Consider the following 22,142-nt stretch of genomic DNA (forward strand, 5'->3'; position numbering starts at 1 on the left):
GATTCGCGGATCTTACATTCCATACGCCACGCACTCTTGATACATGGAGGCGATATTGATGTGTCAATGTCTTCTTGTGTGTGCATGTCCAAACATTCTCTTGTGTGAGGCTGCACTCTGCGAAGAATCTGACGCACTGGCTGTGGCTCTCATTCACAAATCTATCGCAATTTGTGATACTCAGATTTGCTAGCTATGAAGGATTCCATATGAGTTCATGGGTAAATAATTGATACATCATACCCCAGATAATTCACAGAATCCAGTAAACACATCAGGCAGAACATTCAATGTCTGGGAGATCATTCTTAAGATTGCCTCTGACAAGAGCGCAAGTGGCGACGGGTGGAGGCGTAGATTCCGTCATGATTAAACCATGCTAGAAGCTCTCTGAGCCAATCTGGTCCAGCCATCTGAAGCCATCATTTAACTTATGGCAAGATGTGAGAAATCGGTAGGAGTTGCACTCAAGGTTGGGTGTGGGTGGGTATAGCCTCTTTTCATTGGACTAGAAAGGCAGATCAGCTACTCTTTGGTTGTTATTGTTACCCTTGAGCCCGACAAGCTCGTGAAGGTGAAGCGGCAAATTCCACGCTTTCTGTATTCAAGAGAAAAACATGCACTTGCTGAAAGATAAAATGCGTTTGGAGAGAATATTTGGCGTCGGAATCTATAATATGGTTATTTGTTGAAGAGTGGAACAAAAGTGTCGAAATGTTCTAGCATCTCATACACGAACTACTTTCCTCTAGGAAGATCGAGTCTTGACGTCACGTTGAGCCGTGTGAATCTCGATATTTACGCAATAACTACGTATAGCGATGTAGAGCAAAGCATCATGGGGCTGAAAGAGCTCAGACGACGATTGGATATTCCCGCTCTTTTATTGCCATTAATTTCCTGAAATGTAACTTTGCGAGATGTAAGCTGGTCTACGATGAGATGACTGTCCAGTGTGAATCAGCATAACATTCTCTATACAATTTGTCTTTGAACAGCACGAAGCGGTGTTTCATTCATCCGATATTCCGCATAACCATTTTAAACATTTTATACTACTCAAGCGATTCACAGCTGCGTCCCCAATGCTTGCCAGCGCCAACACGTCGTCCATTAACAACCATGAAGATGGTCCTCGAAGCGCGGACAACGACGAGTCATGGATCTTATTCGTCGCGGGACCTACCGGATCAGGCAAGAGTTCTGTTGCGAAATTCCTCGCTTCAGAATTACAAGCTCGCTTCTTAGAAGGCGATGATGTGTGTCATTGGTGAATTGACTTTCGATGACTAGAAACATGAGGCTGACGCCATTAACAGCTCCATCCTAAAGCCAACATTGACAAAATGCATAGAGGAGAACCATTGACAGACTTAGATCGCCAGGGGTGGCTTGAGGCAATCAATGAGCAAGCGTCATCATACAACAAGCATCCATCCCAACACCACCACATGATAATTACATGCTCTGCTTTGAAGCGAGCTCATAGGGATATTCTGAGAGAAAGCTGCCAACGAGCCGGGTATTCTCTCGTGCATTTCTTCTTTCTAGACGCGCCAGAGTCTGAGCTGCACCGGAGAACAGAGGCCAGGAAAAACCATTTCGCAAAGGCGAATCTTGTCCACAGCCAATTCGATGTACTGGAGCGCCCGAGGATCGATGAATACGATGCTACAATTATCAGCGTAGTACCGTCGCTGGATGAAGTGCAGAGTGAAGCACTAGAGGCAGTAACTCGACTTATTAACAAAGATTCATAAGGGCATTGCGCTCTAGGACTTTGACTCTTCTTCATTCACTCCTCGCATTGAGTAAGCATTTTAGTTCAATATCATCTGATTTATAATGATAAGCTGCAAAGCTGCACAATGACTTTTTAAGCTGAATGTTTCTATGTGGTCCATAACTTTTGTCATAATCTCATTGTGCACTGAAGCGCACAGGATGTGCTGCTCTAGCTCTATCTCGACATGAGACGTCTATGTCTAATCTTTTGTAATTGTATGTCTATGTCTCGTCTTTTTCTGGATTGTCAGAATCTGCAATTAAAAGGGATATATTAACTTCCACATACCTAATACCACATCTGCATTCTATTATTGTCTTTTTTCACGGCATTTTCTCTAGCCGTAGCGTGTAGGAGATGTCGAGTTGTTTTCCTCAGTCGCAGCTGTCTATATCGCATCAATGTTGCCATGTCGTGAAGAAACCACTAGTTGTCGACTTCATGTTGTAGATTGATCAATAATCATGAAGGGGGGATAGCAATAGATTAAGAGCCCCCGGTTCCTGACATGTCGATCTGGGGTTGCATTGAGCCTTATATACATTTTGGGCGGTCAGAGTCGAAACGCCTTTCATCGAAAAAAGTACATGTCTTAGTGTGCCTAGCTAAATAAAATAGTAAGTGATTTCACTATTCTTTGGAAATGACGACGACATTCTCCGACAATGGTTCACTTATACGTGATTCCTCATCGCTAAATCACCAACTAAGTGGAATCAGGTCGGGTTAGAATTCTACCGGCCATACTCACCTTAATGACATCAACATAGATAAAACTTTATTCTTATTTAGTAGATCCCTTTAGTTAGATAAGTTAACGTACTAAGCAAGTATTCATCCATTATGTCATTCTTGTTTGTTTAAACTACAAACCAGAATCACGGACTCTACTTTAATTCCGTCGGACAGTTTAATATTGCAATGTCCGTGTTATCAGATACAACTAAAAATTCCAAATATTCGCCAATGTCGAATTTCCCATCTGCCCGCCATCACTTCTGGTTATAACTCGGAGGCGTCTTGTTTCCTCTTTCCCTCCAAGCATGCCAGCATGAATCAGCATCTACTCACAGTTAGCCACCTCAATCCCAGAAATCCCCTTCCCATCCAACAAAGAAAGAAACTCACCTCCATGAATCTTCGGAGAAGGAATATCCTTCCTAGCCTCCCTCTTCTCCCTATAATTCGTCCCAAACCTCTCATCCCGCTCCTCAACCTTACTAAAGTCCAAATGTCCATCACTCGTATAACTCATCATAAGCTGCGGCTCTCCCAGTGGAAGCTCATCACCTCTGTCCGTCTGCCACAGATGATACACCTTCCCATACAGCGAGATGATCTTTTCCATTTCCCTCTTCTCCGCCAATTCCCACGCTGCTTTGGGTACCATGCGGTTAGGCATCACGAGCATTCCCGATTTCACCTCGTAAACGTGAGAATGCCATAGGCGGCGCTCATCAGCTGGTAAAGATTCATAGCGGTTCGGTGTGATCATGTACTCTATGCCTATGATCCGTGCATTGGGTTCCGCAGAGTCGTATAACACACATTGCCGAACCTCGTCATCTATAATCAGTCAGTATGAGTACCTGTACCCTCAAATAATCAGCAAATAGCTCCAAGGCGACTACGCACCCAATTGGCTGCAGTAATGATTCGTTTCCACGGATCGCATAGGATCATTCGCATAAGCGTGAAACGCGTTAAGATGTGCGCATATATTCTTAACCGGCTTAAAGTCCTATTTCTCTCTAGTCAGAACATTACTCACACCAAGATAATTCAAGTGAAAGCTACCTGCGTAAAGGATGCCGCACTCGAAAGCACAGTGTCTTCTTTGGGCAAAAGATCACCCGGAGCTTTGTCGTGTGCTTCCGAACCCATTTTCGGTGTGTGTCTTGTCTCGAAGTCCAATAGAATGCCGAGTTGTGATCACATGGAATGTTAAAAGTGATTCAACCCAATTTGCTAGTGCAATTGGGAACTGATCTTGTCTATATATACAGATTACTGAAAAAGCTGGAGGAAGGGCGTTCATGACGTTGACGAACCATCATCAGTATTTATAGTCCGAGATTTAGCGTACGGTGATATCACACCACGTCTTGTCGTTCCACAGCTCTCGTTCCACATCTTACAAAATGTACGCACTGTATATTTTATCATTGCCTTTTACAGTTACCTCGCAAATTAAGCACTAAAGCGGCTCAATCTGGCGTATATCATAACCTAAGATGTGGCCGCCGATCTGATGAAGCAAAAATGGTGACCCGCAAGATCAGCATATCGAATGGGACGATCAACATCATGTACGATGTAACTCCAGATATTGCCATGGACAGAAATCGTCACAATTAAGACTAAACATTGTAATATCTCACACAACAATACAATCCTTCGGGTGTCCTTTAAGTCACCATCATCAGCAATCCCACATATATATATCGACCATGTATATCGAACATATATATATACAAACACAACGCTCCGCCAATCCAACCTCTCTCATACGCCATTAAACAAATAATCAACAAGTAAAAAGATAAAACAATCAATGAAACGCTAATCCCACCCATCGTCTTCCCTCCCCTCTTTTTTCTGTAACCCGTAGAATTTTCGCCCCGGCCTCCGGTTTGATATGCTCCAACACCAATTTTGTGTTTTGACAGAATAAAGCAGAAAAAGCAAACGCATAACAGAAGAGTCCTCCAAAGAATATGTAGACAGCAGGTGTGTTTCCCCCGTATATCGAGTATATGTACGTATACCCCAGAAGCATAGCGGCGTAGCCTTTGGTATTAAAATTACAACTGTAACATGCTTTGGGTAAAGCAAACGGGTAAAACAGCAGACAGGGGGTACATATGTGACCCTAAAGTCATTCAACCAGTCGTCTTGGATCGTGACTGAGACCAACTTAGCCTCTTATTTCTCAGTGCTTCATGATGCATGTGTTCTGCCATTGTTGGAGAAGCAGCAGCTTCTTCCTCGTTCATTTCCTCAGGCTCGTCAGTCTGCACTACAGCAGGTTGTTCTCGGTGGCTCATCCTCTGCGTGAGAGCAGTAAGCTTGTCCCTCAGACCAAACCCTCCGCTGCTGACACTGGTGGGACCAGGATTCTTTTTGTCGAGATGTCCAGCGCTGGTAGAGGGCCTTGATTCACTGCCGCCTGACAAGGTCCTCATAGCATGGCGGTGCGATCCTAATCCCTGGCTGGAAGACGGCCTGAGAAGCTCAATGGCTAGGCTGCTGTGGCCATCACCTCTGCTAGTAGCGTCTACTGGCGTTGGGGGCGTCATTGTCAGGTACGATGGGACCTGGGGGATATTTTGAGCAGAGCCGGTTGTCAAATGAGACCTGCTGCTAGTAATGCTACTGCTGCGACTTGCAGATCGCGGAGCCGGAATGCCACTGCGAATGCTGCTGCGAGTAGATCGTGGAGGCGAGCGTGAGTAGTCTATCGGGGACGTACCGTACATACTTGCCGAGTCATCGCTGTCGTGTATGCTGGGCGTGTAATTCTGAGACAGGCTAGAGGACATTGGTGAAATAAGAGCAGAGCTGCTCGCAAGTTCTCTTAGCCTATTACGCTGCTCCGCATTGGGCTTGTGCTTTGAGAACTTGTTTCCAATAATGGCACCTGTATGAGAAATGAGAGCTCTCACAACGGCCTTTTTCAGCGCCAAAGCGAGATCCAAGTTTGACCAAGTCTTGTTCTGCCACTCAATGAGAGGAAGGCGGAACACAAAGTTGTGAACGTCTTCAAAGTTGCGTTGGTCTTTGCCCTTGTAGCTGAGACACAGCACAACAGAGGGTATCTTGATATGCGCAAACGTTATGTAGTTGTTGGCTCGCTCAATCATCTTGGTGAGATCATCAGACATTTGCTTGTCCTCAGTGTTATGCCTGCTTCGTAAGCCGAAACGTGTCGACTTCTTTGAATCCGAATCCCGGCTGTCTCTGGACGAGAATCCAGTTGAAGACCGACCAATAACGCCAGGTCGTGGAGTCGCCGTCAACGGTCGCATAGACTCAATCGAAGACTTCTTGCCCAGTGTTCGTGAGGTGCCTGAACGGAAAAGTCTGAAATGGCCGCCACCCTCGCCGTTGTTAACGCCCAGGGTCTTCTTCGAGGTTCTTTCCTCTGCGACGCCGGATGATAGTGTCGGCTTAAGACGTAGCTCGAGCGAACCCGGGCGGGTTGAGAATGAAGTATCCAAGCTTGGCGTACCCGTCCTGCTGATTGTGCTCTTGGGAGACTCGTTTCCTTCTTCATCCGCCTCGTTTGAATCGCGCCGAACTACGATTGAAGGATTTGTCTTGGATTCTTCATCGGCCTGCTCCATATCCATACCAGGGAAGATGTATTCGAAAAGACGTTTGCCGACTTCACGTTCCAGCTGGATCTTGATAGGAAATAGCTCTATCTCGAACTGGTCCATAACGGGGATACCTGCTATGGCCTCTAACATGTACCAGTAGACCCGAATCATGTCAGAATCGCCGTCGCCATATCGAGTACCTGGCCTCTCGCCTTCGTGATATGGAGTTATTATCTCCGGGTATGTTGCGTCCGGCAAAAGGTTCAGGCCAAGCAACTTTCCAACACGAACCAGATTCATGTGGGAGCCATCCGAATGATCGGTGCGGTCGTACTCTAAATTCTTAAGTTGAAGCTCAACCAGCGGCTCGTTCGAATCCTGCATGAGGTGCCAGACAATATCTCTCACGGAGATGCTCCATTTCAACAGTGCGTCAGAGCGTGTATTGTTCTTTTCGAGTCTTCTCTGTGAACTCATGATGGCTTTCATCATGAAGAAAAGCTCATCCTCGGAGGCTGCCAGGTCACGCTCCAGGGCCAAGCGATCTTCCCATCCTTTCTTGTCCAAATGCAGGGAGTAAATCTGGAAATGCGACTTGATTTCTTCCATCTGCCTGATGCGGTCCTGCAGTTTCATCACCATTTCTGGAATACCACTCAGGTCACTAAAGTCAGACCCGAGGATAATCTTCTCCAAGCGCTCATTCCTCGTCTTTTCGAGGGGCTCGCTGTACATGAGCAGATCAAGCACGATGACATACACCGCGTAATACTGCGATGAGTTACAGAGAGCGCGAGCTTGCGGGAATTCCACCCAGAGGTTGTCCACACGTTTCTCCGTGGGTTCTTCGGTGGTTTCGTCTGTGTTTTCACTATTGACCTCGTCGTTATACTTGAGACGGAGATTGTTGTACTTGTCATACCGAAGCATGGCTGAAGTTTTCTGCACAACACGCTTGAAGCCGAATGGGTCGGTGCGGAAGTCAAACATGACCTCCATAGGTACCCATGGTGGCCACGAGGAACCCGTGGGCGTTCCATACTTGCTGCCCGCATACATGGATACCATGTTGGTGAGGAACCATTTCTGATGCGTGACGAAGAACTGAGTGCTGTCCATGTTGACCAAGAATCGGCGTTGAACAAGGCCGCTGACTTGGTCCGAAATTCGCGACTTGTCCATGACTTCCACCACTTTTAGTTCCATTCCTTTTGAGGTAACCAAAACAACGTGCTTCTTGTTCTTTTCACTCTGCAGCTGAATTTGCGGCGCGATAAGCCGCACATGATAACTGCATTGCGGGTTGAACTCATCTGATATACCGCTCTCCAAATCTTCAAGGGAGCCTTCCACAACGCCATCGGCATTGAGAGCAAAGCCTGTGCTCGTCGAAAATTTCCGTCCATCTGCCAAGATACCTTTGATTCGGTCTTCGAGATCTGTTGCAGCGTCCTTTTCGTGAGACGGAGTATCTGGAGACGTGGGAGTCCCGTTGGCAGCTGATGCCGGCTCTGAATTCATGGCTTTCCCCATCCTAGCCTTTGTCTGCTCGTCTACCATGTCCAGTATGAATTTCACTGCTGGTCTGGATAGGTAGTATATAAAGCCACGACGTTGGCTACTCTGGTGGACATATCGCAGCACAATGTTACGCAACAGGTTGTTCCACTTCAGCTGCATATTGTGAATCACGAAGCGGTTCTCAAATTCGCTTTCAAACTCAGCATTGGAGGGTATCGAGGGCATGTCCATGTGATCACTCGGGGAGTCCACGGATCCTTCGGATCGATGTGTGCTCGCCGCTCCGCTTGATGCATGGCCATTAGTCGATACTCCGTTATTCATTCGCTCCAGCATAGTTTCAAGGAATGCTCTCTTGTCCCGAAGTACATTAGAATGCTGGCGAAGGGTATCAAAGTCTTCCAGAATCTCGTGGTCTTTGGAATCGGTGCGTATCACTTTCAATTCGGCCTCACCCACATGTCGGATGTGTGCTCGGATCTGTTCATCGAGTTGAGCCAGACGCTCTTTGATTAGATGTGCCTGTACACTCTTTGGATCATTTTCTTCACTCATGGTACAAAAGTGTGTCGGCTCGTTTCCAAATGGGCTTGTTCTCGTTGGGTCTCCAGCAATAATACCTCCAATGTCGGTCTGACGGAAGTAAGTTAATCGAGGGATATAGGCAAGAGGCAAAATCTTGGTCTCCGGATGAGCTTCGGTGGGCAGAATCCAATCTAGCTCGACGAAATCGTCCATATCAATCCAGCTGTAGTCTCCGTCGGGAATCGTAAAGCGAGATACATCCGGCTTCTCGTCCTGATCGAGGGTGAGATGTGAAATTGATCCTTTCTTGATGGCTTCTGTCGTGGTACCATACAAACTGGCAGAGACGGCTCGAATATCTGCGCAGGCCAAATCCAAGTGTGCTGCATGGAGCTTGATTCCCGTGATTCGACTAGGCGAATTCTTGGTCTTGGCAATGGTATCGAACTCTTCTCGGCGCTGATGAAGATCAAGCATGAAGCTGTCGAACCGAACTTTCAGGCCAGTGGCAGAGACGGCGTTTTCAGAGTAGTCCTCGGCATCTTTGTGCTTGTAAATGTGACTCAGGAACAGCGGAGCAAACAGGAGATTATACTTGACAGTCGCCAAGTGCCTCCCGAATTTCTTGCTATTCTTTTCTCTCCCAGGGAATAGGCTACCCTGCCGAATAGGAAGCGACATGGGTCCGCTGAAGAGTCCCCACCAAGCGAAGAAGTGCGTGAAAAAGCGAGGAGTAAGATGGATCGTGTTGTAACTCCGCGAAGGCTCAAGGCTCTGTGACATCCATTCGCGATCAGCCGGTGCGCGTACCGCAATTGACAAGTGAATGTGACGACTCCTGAACCCGCGCATGGCATCATAAGGGCATCCGTTCTCATCAGGCTTAGCAAAGAGTGGGTTCTTGAGAACAACCTCATAATGAGGTTTGAAGTCAAAACTTCGTCTGCCATCCTCGATTGCGCGCTCAAATACGAGACCAGCGAGCCATTGTACTCTTCCGGACAGCTTCATGACGACTTTCTTAAACTGAGCCGGACCGCATCTTAAATGGTCATCCGCAAGTCGACTACTATCATCATCTCGAAGTCGGGCAGCTTCCCGCACCTGCATGCTGTAGTCTGGAATGGCAAGAATGTACTCGCCGCTATCCACCGTCATGAACTTTTTGGGGTTATCCTCTGCATTAATATTCCATTTAATGTCGTTTCGCCAGCACATGATGAAGCCTGCGCCATGTCCAGTTACCTGATATGGGTCGCGTGTGCCCTTCATGGCAAAATGCATATCGCCGTCTTCTTTCCAGGCAACATGGATGCGCGAATGGAAATTAAGTCGAAGCTTATCCCAGAACCCAACCCGTTCAGACGGATCAATCTGCGGCTTGGTAAATGATTCAACGACCATCATCATATCCTGAATTGCCGGTTGGTAGCAGGGACCCCATGTAATCCTTGTGGGAAGAGATGTGTTGATATCCATGTAGACATCCGAGAAAGATTTGACAGGGCCAATGGTCCGCCTCACTTCAATCGCAAAGCATCCCTCTTTAGATGCACCCGGATCCGAGCTCTTGGGAGGAATAATATTCACTGGAACTCGTCGTGAAGACTCCAGTCCTCTAAACTCTTCGGCCAAGACAAAGTTCGTTCTCAAAGAGACAGCTTGCAGCCTAGAAGACTGTCCAGCTTTCAGCCCCGGGATGTGTAGCAGCGGCAGGGGGTAGTCGCGTAGCGAGCAGCGTGCTTCACCCATATCGATGGAGATATGCATCGGCACCAAGAGGCTGTATTGCATATCTTTGGGCATACCTTTGCCGACCTTGTAAATGAAGTCAGGGAGATCCTCAAGGGGGAACGTTGGCTTGTCAACGGCAATGTGGAGGTTGGAAATGTAAGTGGCCATCAACGCCGGTCTGGGGGCGACCTCCAAGATGTTTTCCGTCTCTTCAACGTCGCTCGGCATCTCGTTCTGTCCCCAGAATAGACCGCGCAGCTCCTTGACACCATCTCGAGATACCTGATAAGCCCGATCAATCCTCTTTTTCCATGACTGAGCATTGAACATGTCCAAATGGAGGCGTGCCTCCTCCACTGAAACTTTTGCATTTCCGTTGATGCCCAGGGTCTCGTTTTCAGGGTTATATCTCGGCATGGCGCTGGGTCGACCCTCGCGACTGCGTTCGTCTTGCTTCGTTGCATCGGAGCTTCGGCTACGGAACCACGCAGATGAGGAATTTTCTGTCCTTCCACGTGGGAAAGCAGATCGAGAACGATTCTTGCCATTATTCCCCCGCTTCAGTTCTTCTTCCCGCACCCGATTTAGCTTGATGCGGAATGCCTCTTCTCTGGTAGCCCTCTGTATCTGTTCCATACGCCCTGCCCGGTAGATCATGCCCAATTTCCATTCGAATGCGCCATCCTCCATCTCGAAAAGGAAATTTCGCGATCGAATGGATATTTTCGGGACGGATTTGGGTCCTTCGGGCTTCTTCTCTAGGATGTACTCGTTTGTGCCCGTTTTGAAGCGATGCTGCAGCTGCTGCACCGCTTTAATCACGTTGATAATGTTATCGGTAATACGGTGAACAATGACCTCGTGCGGAATACCGATCCGAATCGCCTCAGTAGAGACGTCGATGAGCTTCTCTTCCTTAGTGTCTCCTTGGTTCGACTTGTGCTTGGACTCTCGCAAGTCAAGGCGTCCATTTTTTATGCTAACCATTCGCGACCATATATTGCGCATACGTGGAGATGCAACGTACAAGCGTATTAGCTTGGACGACAAATACGGCGTGGACCATCTCTGACGTCCAGCATCCACACTATAGATGTGAAGCATTATCATTGGGTCATGTGGCATCTCCGCCTTCACCTGAATCAGAGCAACTTTCACGTCAACGACTACGGAGTCTGTGATTGTGGAAGCCGAATCTGCAGGAGAAAATCCAGAGGTGGTAGGAGGGACTAGAAGATCCGACTTTGGTGTACCTTGCTGTGAAGCTCTTGGCGCGTCACCACTGGTTCTCATGAAGGCCTGTCTCACAGTCTTCATAGCAACACCCACGGCATAGTGTCGGTAGAGTGAATACTGAACCATGATGGAACGAATCGAGGATTGAATGTGAAACAACGGGCCATGATTATCGCTTGAAGCAGAGAGTGAAAATTCAAGACGCGGCACGTTGATGAAAGGCTCAAGCTCAAGCTGCTCAGCGGTTTCGATGATTTGAGCCTCAATACCTCTGGCATTGAACACCAGACGACGACCATCGCCGATATTCTGGGGCTTCTTTCTCGACCTTGTCGGACTTGTAGATGCGAAATCAGAGTCTGACTGAGTGAGGGATCGGCTGTGAGTTCGTCTCCTGAGCATCCGTCTCTGCAAGCCGTCCAGTCTTTGAGCACGATACTCCGCCGACATGCCGTCAAGGTGCAGAGATATGCCTTTACTATCATCGGAAATTTGTTCATCTACACCGGCAATCTCAATGTTGACATCATTCGCCGCGATTTGATAACGGAAAAGCCATTCGGGGACCGATCTCAGGAAGTTGGGATGCCTTCTTGACTTGGGCTTGGCTCGCTTTGTTGGCTCAACATCGGTGCGTAGCTGGCGTACAATCTGACGAACGCCATCTGTGATTTCCGGCCGCACCATGCTGACTGAGAACGATTGGATGTTGCTCGTGGCATCGACAGAAACTTCGGGGTTGGCTGCCAAGTGGACTTTCAGGTCGAAAGACTCGGTTGTTATCAAGTCGAACCTCTCGCCAGACACAGCTTGGTAGTATAGGTGGTGGGATTGCAGCCGCATTGCTCCATCCAGAGAATAGTGCAAGTCTTCAAGCGGTGAATGAGATGATTCAACGTCAAGAGCAACAGATGAGATTGATGAAATGATGAGACCGTAATCATCTGGGTCCTCTGTCTTGCCGAGAGGCTTGAGCTTGATGCGGAGAACAGGCTCGTGCATAGTAAACTTAATACTCGCCTTGGGAAGCAGTCGGGAAAAGAGATATTTCTGCTGCTGCCTTTGTTCCGTCTTTGGAGGCTTTGGTCTAGACCGCATCATTGCTATCAAGAGAGGCAGGTGTCTTGGATCAAGATCGATAGATGGGGAGGTGACCACAGAGTTGGCGAACAGAATATTCGCATTCTTGTCCTCAAAGTCATCCACCTGAGATAGCTGGATGGTCTTGGAAGGCAAGGTGGTTCTGACCGTCGTGGTAGCCATGGGAATGTACACAATTCGCTGCGGTTTACCGAGGCCATCGTCCATGCCGACAGAAATGGAGAGAGCGGCCACCAACGCTTCGTGGGCAATGTCTGTGGACGGGAAGTACATGCGATGTGCTGGTGACTTTGGATCTAGGCGATGCAGGTCGATGCCAACTTCCTTCATGGAAGCAGTGAGATGGACGGGTTTCGCACAAGGGTTGACAGACTCAACCTTTTTGACGAGGCCGACAAAGCTAACGGCAAACTGAATTTCTTTGATGCCTCGCAAGATGGAGCTGAAGAACTCCTTCGAGTCTGAAACAGTTTTCATCAAGTGCTCATTTGCACTGCTAGCGGTTCCATCTTGCACTTTACTAACAAAGATGTCGACGGGGTCATCCAAGTTGGCAACCTTTGGCTTCTTGCGAGACAGCTTGAACTTGGTTGCACAGTGGTGCAACTCGTCGTACGGAATCTGGACTCTGCCGAGCTTCAAGGCAACAGTCGCATCCCGGAGGCCCTCCTGTGTCGGATAGAGATATCCGTGCACATTTAGCAATGCATGGTCGAGAATCTGGAGGGATTCCTTGCCATCCACTGCGAAAAAGACACTCCGGACGGTCAATATCCATTCGGCCTCGGCGTGTTCCTTTGAAGAGTCGGATCGGTGGAAGAAGAATCGAGCTCGATCGGCCATTTTGTGTCTCGTATCCACGGCAAGCGTCAAGCTTCCAACCTGAAGGCTGCCCACATCGACCACGTTAATGACCGAGTTAGTCACAACGACATCCACCAAGCGCAGCCATTTCACGCTGTGGTGCAACTTTTTCACTTTCTCTTTGAGCTTTTGGAGGCGCGACCACGTCTCAGTCTCGGCTCTAGCTTTGGCTTGATCTGGAGGAGGCAGATCTAGTAGCGGGTCTATTTCTTCCTCCTCCGCATTATCTGTCTTTCGATCCACACTTTGTGGCGTCTCGTCCGTGGCAGGCTTCCGCTCTTCGAGCTTCTTAATATCGGCGGTAACGGTCAGGTCGCTGAGAACAATGCTCAGCCACGTGGGTTGCGCAAAAGTCGGACGATGAATGTTGAGCCCCAGGCCGCGAATCTCGATCCTGATTCCATCTCTAGGTGAGTACGCAAGGCGCCTGAGGGAGAAGTAGCCTATCCGCTGGATCGATATGCCGGTGACGATTCGAAGAACGGCGAAGAGGACGAAGGAGGAGAGATAGAGGAGGACAAAGACACCGAGGGCGAAGGTCGGACTGAGAAGCGCCATGTTCGCAGCGGCGCGCAATCAATTACCTAGCTGAACGGGGAAGTTAGACGGTGTGCCACGAGGCAAGCAAAGCTCCAATCAATGGCAGCGTACTTACAGGACGCCGGTAGCAGAGAGACCATTCTCTCGCAGAGCAAACAGGCAATCAGTGGGAACAAAGAGAAGAGAGACGCGACATGACAGTCCAGTGGGAGAAAAAGAAGGAAAATGGAAGCTGGGAGATTCGACGAGGGAGGGGCCCCGAACCGGGCCAGGTAGGGGGACCTGGACTATCGGGACGCCGGAACAGCTCCTGTGATGCGCCTGGGGTTGAGCAGCAGGGCTTCCCGGGCCGGCTAGGAAGATCGGAGCGAGGAGCGCCGCAAGAACTCCGGATGACGCCTGCGACCCGTGTCGCACGAACAGTTGAAGTACGGAGGTTTGCGAGACGTGGGAGCTGTAAGCTGGCTGGTGAGAGCTGGTATGAGTGCTGTACGGTGGAAGGTGAATGGAGGTAAGCAGAGGCAGCGGAGCCGATGCGGCAGATGGGCCAGCAGGTGGCAGTGGAGGTACCGAGTACTTGGCGGCCGAGTCTGGCGTGTCTGGCGTCACGGATTCCCAAGGTACCGGGTCCAGGCTGGAATGGTGGAAAAGGGGGGAATAGGGACAGTCGGGGTTGCAAAATTTCTCGCAGAGTCGAGGCCAGGAATCCAGAAGCCACCGTGTTCCATAAAAGGCCCTGCGCAGGCCCCGTATTCGAGATTACGGCTGCGCATCAGGTGTTCAATTGTGTGCCGACTTACTGGATGCAGTGCAGTCCCTATCGTACCTATCGTGCACATACACACACAGACAGACTTGGAGCCAAAAAGCGAGCGTGGGATTGATTGGTGCCGGGTACCTCTCACGCATGTGCCCTGTACCTATCTATACTTTCAGGCTAGCTGGGAACAGTTCCCGGCTGCCGTGGCCTTGTTATCGCGATGCCACGCCTCTTAAACCTAGCACGGCCGCTAACAACGGAGCTCTAGTATAGACACCCGACGAAGCGGATTTAGACGACGAAGCTCACCGTTCAAAAATAGCCTAAATATAAAGGAGCGGTTACGAGGTAGTCGAGGAATACATATCAGGTAAGTATTATTAATAGAAGGAGGTAGCTATGCAGTATCAACATCCAGCAGGACAGATAGATGTGCTATATTGAACAAGGAGAGGCTTTTCTCTTGGCAACAGAGAGATAAAAGACAGTAATCAGGTCGTCGTAAGTCACGATATTGAGATTATCCCTAGGTTCGGAGCAGCAGCGGAGTTAGCAATAAGGAGCACCCCCGTTTAGATCTGCATTTGAATACTCGTACATCATACGCACGCGATGTGCCCATGTACACACGAGCCATCGCTCTTATTAATGTTCTTAAAAGGAGACCACAACCACAATACGGAGTAGGTACATTACTAAAAGAAAGACGCGTCAAATCAACCGATGGTAATATTAGCAATTAAATCCACTCCCTCGGAAACTTACTATAATTCCCGCTTTCCTCGCCTCTTCTCGCCTCGACCTGTCAATCTCTCTTGGAAATATTCCAGCTGCTCCCACTCTGGACTAGGTCATCAAGATTCGGAGCGTAGCAGCCGTAATGGCTACGAGATTGCAGACGGTGCTAGCGGTGCTAACGGCCTCACGGACCACCTCCGCCAGGATTTACAAGGAAACCCCCAGATGCTTTTTGACTACGCCCACCAAGCTGAAGATATTATCTGTACAAATTTCAAAGCAGAATACGGCCACTCAGTATTAAACCAGGTCCATCTCCTTGATTGCGAATTTATTTTCTTGCTTTATTCATCTATCTTCCTTAGGGCTAGATCGGGTGAGACATTCTGCACGGACGGCATATCGGACGCGGATAGCAGCTGTTGATTGGACAATGGCAGCTCCTTGGTGACATAAGCACAGGAACACGATCAACTCCCCTGTTAACCTACAACTCTAATTGTGCTTCTATTATTGACCATCACATGCTGCAATTGGTGAGCGCAGTCTTGTAATACGAGATTCATGCTTTCTTCATTGCAGAGAAATAGCTATTTCGTAAAGAGAAAAAAGAAAAACTGTGTGCGTCGTTTAATCGCAGGCGTACGACATTATGCTCCGTGGACGCCGATCCAAATAAGTTGATGTAGCTCATGTATGTACAAGTTGCAAGGATATCAACCGTAACCATTACACAAAAGTGAAGAAAATTAGAACCCCCCCAATAAGTTTCATGTCTTATTTTCGTTTTTAGCTTTCTGATCAATAGACCTTAGCTCGGCGATCCTGTCGTCAATCAGGGCAATGTCTGCATCGACTCTGAGGATTTTCTCTTCCATCATGTCGATGTACTCCTGATCTGTGAGTTTCCTGAGCGGGCTCCAGTTCGACCGAAGCCAGCTATCATTCTCGTCCTTGACTTTCGGCTTCCTGTTGCTCATGCCATTGGCAACTATCTGCCCGCCTGCTCCCAGCACTCCCCACATGGCCATGGCAGGTAGAATCTTCCCTGGGCCCCCTTCTCAAAAGTTAGTTGACAAGCGCTGATATTAGCAGAAGCTTGTTACTCACGTATCAATCCGGCTACTGCACCGGCTGCTGATCCGCCTATGGTGCTCGCTATGGTTTTGTCGACTGGCCTCAACTGTTGGTCGCCTCCCATTGCCCTGACCGTCATAGATCTAGTAACTTGATGGAGTTAATAACGATACGCATGGGTAAGAGGCCGGCCAGAGGCAGGATAAACTTACACCAGAAGCTCCCTCCCAAGGCAAACCATTGAAATCCAGTTACAGCACCACTGGCTACAGGACTGGTGTCCCGTGCAATGGCGCCAGCAACACCGGCTAGCACTCCAGCAGCGCCTTGATTGTACATGTTAGAGCCAAAGGATATAATTTGCCATGAGTGATGGACGGAAACTTACCGGTGAAAGAGCCAACTTTGACGGGCGCCACGATGAGGTCTATAATCTCTGGTGGCAAGATACCTCGTCTCTTCTGCTGTTGCGGCTGCAGGGGGCCGGACGAAGGTTCCGGCTGGTTGCTCATGATGATAGTCTTGAGATTTTCCACCCCACGTTCCTTTTTTTGAGTGGTGAATGTATATGTCTGAGAGAAACAGCAGTAAGGGAGTAGATGATCAAGTGAAGGGAGAAATGATAATAATTGCTAACAAATAATTAATAGAAGATGAATATGTAGGAATAATATATTAATACAAACTAGTAGTAGTAGACTGGATGGTGTTGATGGAGATTGATATCATTAGCAGGTCAGCCTTGGGGAAATGGATTGGAGGTACCTGTGAACATTTAATTCCTCGCCTGGCATGGTGGGGCTCTCGCTGGGCGGTGGGGATGATATGCACAAAACGGGTCGGCGGCTACGGGCAGTGACTTTGAGATACCAGCGATGCGCAGGCACCGCAGCCACGGCGGCCACTGCAGACGCTTGGCTGGCTAGGCACAGCAGGTATCGGCAATGTCGCAGCGCCTAGCCCGACGCGGCCTAGCGCCTCCCACTCTTGGGCGGGCGAAAATTGGAAATGGAAAAGGCAGCCAGCCCTCTCACGACGCCGCATCTTTTTTTTTCCTTGACGAGCAAATTTCACCTCGCCAACCCCAGACCCGGCATCTGGGACTCGTACTCGCGCATCCGAAGCCAATCTGGTCCCTTCATTGGCTCCTCCTCCTCCTGTCGATTCTCTTCGGCCACCGCCTATTTCTCTCCCGCCGCAGCCTAGCAAACGGTCTGCCCTTTTGCGCATCGGCTGCTGATACTGTGATATCCTTGCGCGAGCTCGCCCTTCTCAACCGCAATCATGGGTATGTCACCGAATATGGCTCTGCGGTACTGTCGAGAATACCAGAACATCCTGCTGACGCTGCTCAATAGCTCCTAAGAAGAAGGAACAGCAGAAGATGTCCCTTGGGGACTTTCTGGCTGATTCAGGTTGGTGCTTCCGTCACCCCTCCCTTGATGCCCTCGTCGACCGCTACGGATTTGGGGGGGTCGCATCGACACCCCGCGCCGGCACTAGAATAAAAATTCCGGACCGACAACATGCTGACTCTTGGCGCAGGTTTTGGTGGAGGCTCCTGGGCTGATGAGGTTGAGGAAACCTATGGTATGTTGCTCCTGCTTGGCGAATTCTTGTCGCTTGGACCCTTGCTAACCTGTCCACAGTTTCTGGTAAGTGCATATAATAATCCAAAACCGATCTGCCCGAGAAGAAAAAAAAAGAATAAGAGGAAGGAAAAGGATAAGAGGAGGAAAATAAAAGAAAGAATGAAAGAAGAAAACATTGGCATACGCTCGGCTATATATGCACATGACAGCATGATATTGACTTGATGATACAGGTACTCAGGCTCTCCCTCCCGCTCGAGACAGCGGCCGTTCCATGACCACGTCTTCGTGGCAGGACCGAGGTATGAATCCTTCACGCCGTGGCCAGTGGCTGCTCATCACTCATCATTAACGGCTGCCAGGCTACTCTGTCCGCGAGTCCGTCCCCGCCAAGCTTCCCGAGAAGCCTCCGTTTACCGCCCACCTGGGCAACCTGTCATATGATGCCACCAACGAGTCTGTGACCGACTTCTTTGACGGCTGCGACGTTGTCAGCGTCCGAATTATCGAAGACCGCGAGCTGCAGCGCCCCAAGGGCTTTGGATATGTCGAGTTCGGTAACCTTGACGGCCTGAAGAAGGCCCTGACCCTTGATGGGCAGTCGTTTGAGGGCCGCATGATCAAAATTAAGGTGGCCGATCCTCGTATGTGTCTTCCCACCATGGTATTATATGACGAGTAAACTCCGTTTGCTAATTGATGATGTAGCTCGTGGTGGCGAAGGCCGAGAGGGCCGTGGTGAATCTGCCCGAGACCTGAGCGAATGGACCCGCAAGGGCCCTCTTCCCGATCTTCCTGGAGCGAGGGGTCCCCGGTCCGACTTTGGTGAACGCCGCCCCCCTCGCGATCCCGCCTCTGAGGGCCGTTCTACTGGGACGTGGGAGCGACGCGGACCTCTGTCTCCCCTGTCCCCCCAGGAACCCGGATCCCGTGAAAGCAGCCGCGCGCGCGGACCTCAAGAGGGTATGGGAGAGCGCAGCGAGTCGTACCGCGGAGACCGTCGGGGCCCCGCAGCTTGGGGAGAGGGCAGACAAGAGGGTGCCCGTCCTCCTCGGCAATACAACGAACGACCCGAGCGCCCTGAACGCCCGGAGCGCACTCCTACCGCCGCTGAGAAGGATTTCCAATGGCGCGATCGCATGCGTCCGGATGCTGCCAACGCACCCCCCGCTGAGACTCCGGCCTCTCCTGGAGCCGCGCCCCCGGCCCAAGCCCCCGGTGGTCGCCCCCGTTTGAACCTTCAGAAGCGAACCGTTTCGGAGGTTGCTGATAGCTCTTCTTCTGCCGCTGGAGACGCCAAGGCTAGCCCCTTTGGAGCTGCTCGTCCCATCGATACCGCAGCAAGGGAGAAGGAGATTGAAGAGAAGAGACTTCAGGCCATCCAGGAGAAGAAAGAAGCGGACGAGAAGGCCAAGGAAGAGCGACGCTTAGCCAAGGAAGCCGCCGCTGCCAAGGCTGAGGCCGACGCCGAAGCCGAGGCTGAAGCCAAGCAGGCTACTGAGGCCGCCGAGGCCAACGTTGAGGCGAAGACAGACGCCGCCGAGACAGAAACCAAGGCTGAGGAAGAGCCCAAGACTGAGCAGACAAAGGAAAATGGTGCGTCGGAGCAAAAGGTTCCTATCCGAACTCGAGACCAGCCCAAGGATTTCAGCCAGGGACAGAAATCAAGAGCTACCGAGTCTGGCAACTGGAGATCAGCCACCAACGAACAGCGACTCTCCCGTGGAAACTTCCGTGGTGGCCGTGGTGGCAGCCGTGGCGGCCGTGACGATGGCGCGCCCCGAGGACCTCGCAACGAAAACCGGGCACCTCGTTCCAATGGCCAGCAGGCTGCTGCTCCCGCGGCCGAGGGCGACGCTCCGGCTCCGGCTGCCGATGAGGACGGCTGGACTACCGTCTCCGTCGGTAAGAAGGGACGAACTGGACGGGCGTAAAAAGACCAAAAGCAAAGCAAGAAACCAAAAAAGAGCGATTGTAAAAAATTGATGTCCATTTCCTTTCGGTTTTCATGACTAGAGATGCCGTCGCAAGATTTTCTGCCAGCGGATCCCGGTCCTGACATCGTGTGCACTGTTCCGATTTCTAAATACGTTACCGATTTCCGGGCAAGGCGTTTCTGCAGTCTCCAATCTCGTCCATCTCCAGCCGCAAACCGCTTGGATATGGCTCATGACTTTTTCGGCAAGCCAAATGATGCCGTGTCGACGCTACAAGATGTTTTCTCTATTTCTTCTCTCTTTTTTTGCATCTTTGTCCACTCGAGCATCTGATGGCGTTGCTCGTTACAGCGCTACTTTGTCCTACCAAGCTCTGCTGACTTGGCTTCGAATGAAGCTTGTTTGCTTGCTGCTTGGTTGGACGGGATATAGTGAAAGTTGGTCGACAGTTGCTCGGCATATAGGCCGTAATAACGTTTTTCTTTTTTTATTCTTCATTTTTTCTTCAACAAATTGGGGCAGGAAGGGCTAGGAAACGGTCAAAATGATGCAATTTTGTTTTTCTATCTCATGACATGCATTTATGCGGGACAGAACAGATTGAAAAGGAGGGAGAGATGATTTGCACGATCAGCTTTCAATGACGATGATGATGACCAGCTCACGCTTTATGCAGTGTCGATGAGGAGGGCGGGTTCTATCTATTCATCTGCGGACTCTTTGGGGAACATAAAAAGGGGAATCTATCTGCGCAGTTTTGTTCTTTTTTTGTTCCTTGCTTTTCCCGCCTTTGCCTTTCTTCTTCTTCACCTTTTCCTCTTGTTACTTTGAAGATGTTGCTCGGACTGGAGCGAAGAGAGCGAGAGCAAGAAACAAAAGCTTGAACTGGACAGATTCTCACCGGCTGTTGAGAGAATTGGCGGGCATGGATGTGATGCGCCTTGGCTGGAAACTGAGGCACGAGAAAAAGCAAAAGAACAGACAATGGCATGGGGCCGAATGTAGCCGCTTTGAAGCGAGTCTATTTGATAGAGGGCGAGGCAAAATAAAAAGGGTTTCTATTTATTTGACGATGACGATGATGTGACTGTTTGTGTGAAATTGTGTTGCCTTGTGACTGTGACAAGGCAGCGGGATTTGGAAATGTTTGTGCCTGGATGGCGCCCTTTGAGATGCATGAGTGCTTGCTGCCTGCCGTGCCCAGGCCGGATATATTATATCGCGCACCCTGTCCGCTGAGTTGTGAGTCTTGTTTTTTTCATTCTTCATCCCATCTTGACTGTGATCTGATACCTTACAAACCACACCTCAATTTGAATATTATTTATTTTTCAGTTGCTAACAACAACTTTAATTACACCAAATCATTCACAATGACGGCATTCACTTACACCCACTCACCCTCCCTCGCCCCCCTAACAACTCAATCCCCCCAAACCCTCTCTGCAACCAGCAACCCCCCCATCGACCACCTCATGACCAGCGTCATGGTCCTCCGCCAATCTCACTCTCACTCTCACTCTCAAAACAAACTCCCGCCGCAAATTCTCCTCCTCCGTCGCCACCCAGCAGATTCCTACCCCCTCAAATGGGAACCCCCCGGCGGCTCCATCGACCCTTCCGACATCACGGTTCTCTCCGCCGCAGCCCGCGAACTCCACGAGGAAACGAACCTCTCAAACCCTCATTTCCACACATGGGTCGCCATGGCGCGGGAATTAAACACCGAGGAAGCTTCGCGGATGAAGAACTGGGGTGTTTTGCCGGAGGAGGAACTCGCGAGGGATGTGGATGTGAAGATTGATGGGGAAGGGAATGTAGTTAGGGTGACGACGTTTTTGGAGACAAAGGATGTTTGGGGGAAGATGAATTTCGTTGCTACGGTGGATGAGGGTGCGGAGGTTGAGATTGATCCTGAGGAGCATGTTGAGTGGGGGTGGTTTACGGAGGAGGAGGTGAGGAGGGGCCGGGCTGTTTTGCCTTTGGAGAATGGGAATGGGATTGTGAATGGAGAGAAGGAGGAGAAGGAGAGAATGTTGGAGTTTACGAGTCAGGCGGTTTGGGGGTCTGTTTTGGAGGCGTTTAGGGTGGGTAGGGAGTTGGGTGTGATTGTGTGAGTCAAAAAGACGAATGTTGATGACTTCGAGATGAATGATGAAGTTTGTTTTTCTTCGAAAAAGGACCTAGGTCGATAGAAGGATAGACAAAGAAGAATAGACGAAGCATGACATGATGCTTTACTGCAACCCATTGCGTCCCATCGGAAGTGCTAGTGCTTAAACCCATCAAAACAATATAAAATCCTCCCAAGAAGAGAAAAGAAATAGAAAAACATCAAGTAGTATCCTTGTGAAAAATCATTCTCAACGCCAGGCCAACATGACAACAAAAAAAAAAAAACATCAACAA

The 22,142-nt window shown here is 49.7% G+C and overlaps 6 protein-coding genes across 6 annotated transcripts; 3 read left to right on the forward strand and 3 right to left on the reverse strand.

Moving 5' to 3' along the window:
* Positions 1-1,085: 1,085 nt before the first annotated feature.
* On the forward strand, positions 1,086-1,760 carry T069G_10852 (AAA domain-containing protein; the record flags this gene model as incomplete). Its single annotated transcript, XM_056178062.1, has 2 exons — positions 1,086-1,259; positions 1,320-1,760. The coding sequence occupies 2 exons, from the start codon at positions 1,086-1,088 to the stop codon at positions 1,758-1,760; spliced, it is 615 nt and encodes a 204-aa protein (XP_056024352.1).
* A 1,018-nt stretch (positions 1,761-2,778) lies between these two features.
* Positions 2,779-3,670, reverse strand: T069G_10853 (uncharacterized protein; the record flags this gene model as incomplete). The annotated part of the gene is made up of 4 exons (XM_056178063.1): positions 2,779-2,849; positions 2,915-3,352; positions 3,422-3,527; positions 3,584-3,670. 4 exons carry the CDS (start codon positions 3,668-3,670, stop codon positions 2,779-2,781), a joined length of 702 nt encoding a protein of 233 aa, XP_056024353.1.
* Positions 3,671-4,668: 998 nt separating this feature from the next.
* T069G_10854 (mitochondrial protein from FMP27 domain-containing protein) lies at positions 4,669-13,647 on the reverse strand (the record flags this gene model as incomplete). Its single annotated transcript, XM_056178064.1, has 8 exons — positions 4,669-5,855; positions 6,018-6,086; positions 6,141-6,879; positions 6,937-7,442; positions 7,527-7,661; positions 7,731-9,180; positions 9,259-13,265; positions 13,335-13,647. The coding sequence occupies 8 exons, from the start codon at positions 13,645-13,647 to the stop codon at positions 4,669-4,671; spliced, it is 8,406 nt and encodes a 2,801-aa protein (XP_056024354.1).
* Positions 13,648-15,897: 2,250 nt separating this feature from the next.
* On the reverse strand, positions 15,898-16,716 carry T069G_10855 (uncharacterized protein; the record flags this gene model as incomplete). The annotated part of the gene is made up of 4 exons (XM_056178065.1): positions 15,898-16,184; positions 16,238-16,354; positions 16,417-16,530; positions 16,593-16,716. The coding sequence occupies 4 exons, from the start codon at positions 16,714-16,716 to the stop codon at positions 15,898-15,900; spliced, it is 642 nt and encodes a 213-aa protein (XP_056024355.1).
* Positions 16,717-17,488: 772 nt separating this feature from the next.
* T069G_10856 (RNA recognition motif domain-containing protein) lies at positions 17,489-19,730 on the forward strand (the record flags this gene model as incomplete). Its single annotated transcript, XM_056178066.1, has 8 exons — positions 17,489-17,492; positions 17,563-17,619; positions 17,750-17,794; positions 17,854-17,859; positions 18,030-18,098; positions 18,159-18,440; positions 18,505-18,759; positions 18,811-19,730. The coding sequence occupies 8 exons, from the start codon at positions 17,489-17,491 to the stop codon at positions 19,728-19,730; spliced, it is 1,638 nt and encodes a 545-aa protein (XP_056024356.1).
* A 1,376-nt stretch (positions 19,731-21,106) lies between these two features.
* On the forward strand, positions 21,107-21,850 carry T069G_10857 (NUDIX domain-containing protein; the record flags this gene model as incomplete). Its single annotated transcript, XM_056178067.1, has 1 exon — positions 21,107-21,850. The coding sequence occupies one exon, from the start codon at positions 21,107-21,109 to the stop codon at positions 21,848-21,850; it is 744 nt and encodes a 247-aa protein (XP_056024357.1).
* Between the last annotated feature and the right edge of the window lie 292 nt (positions 21,851-22,142).

The sequence above is a fragment of the Trichoderma breve genome (assembly GCF_028502605.1).
Source record: "Trichoderma breve strain T069 chromosome 7 map unlocalized scaffold00007, whole genome shotgun sequence".
NCBI classification, from domain to species: Eukaryota; Fungi; Ascomycota; class Sordariomycetes; order Hypocreales; family Hypocreaceae; genus Trichoderma; species Trichoderma breve.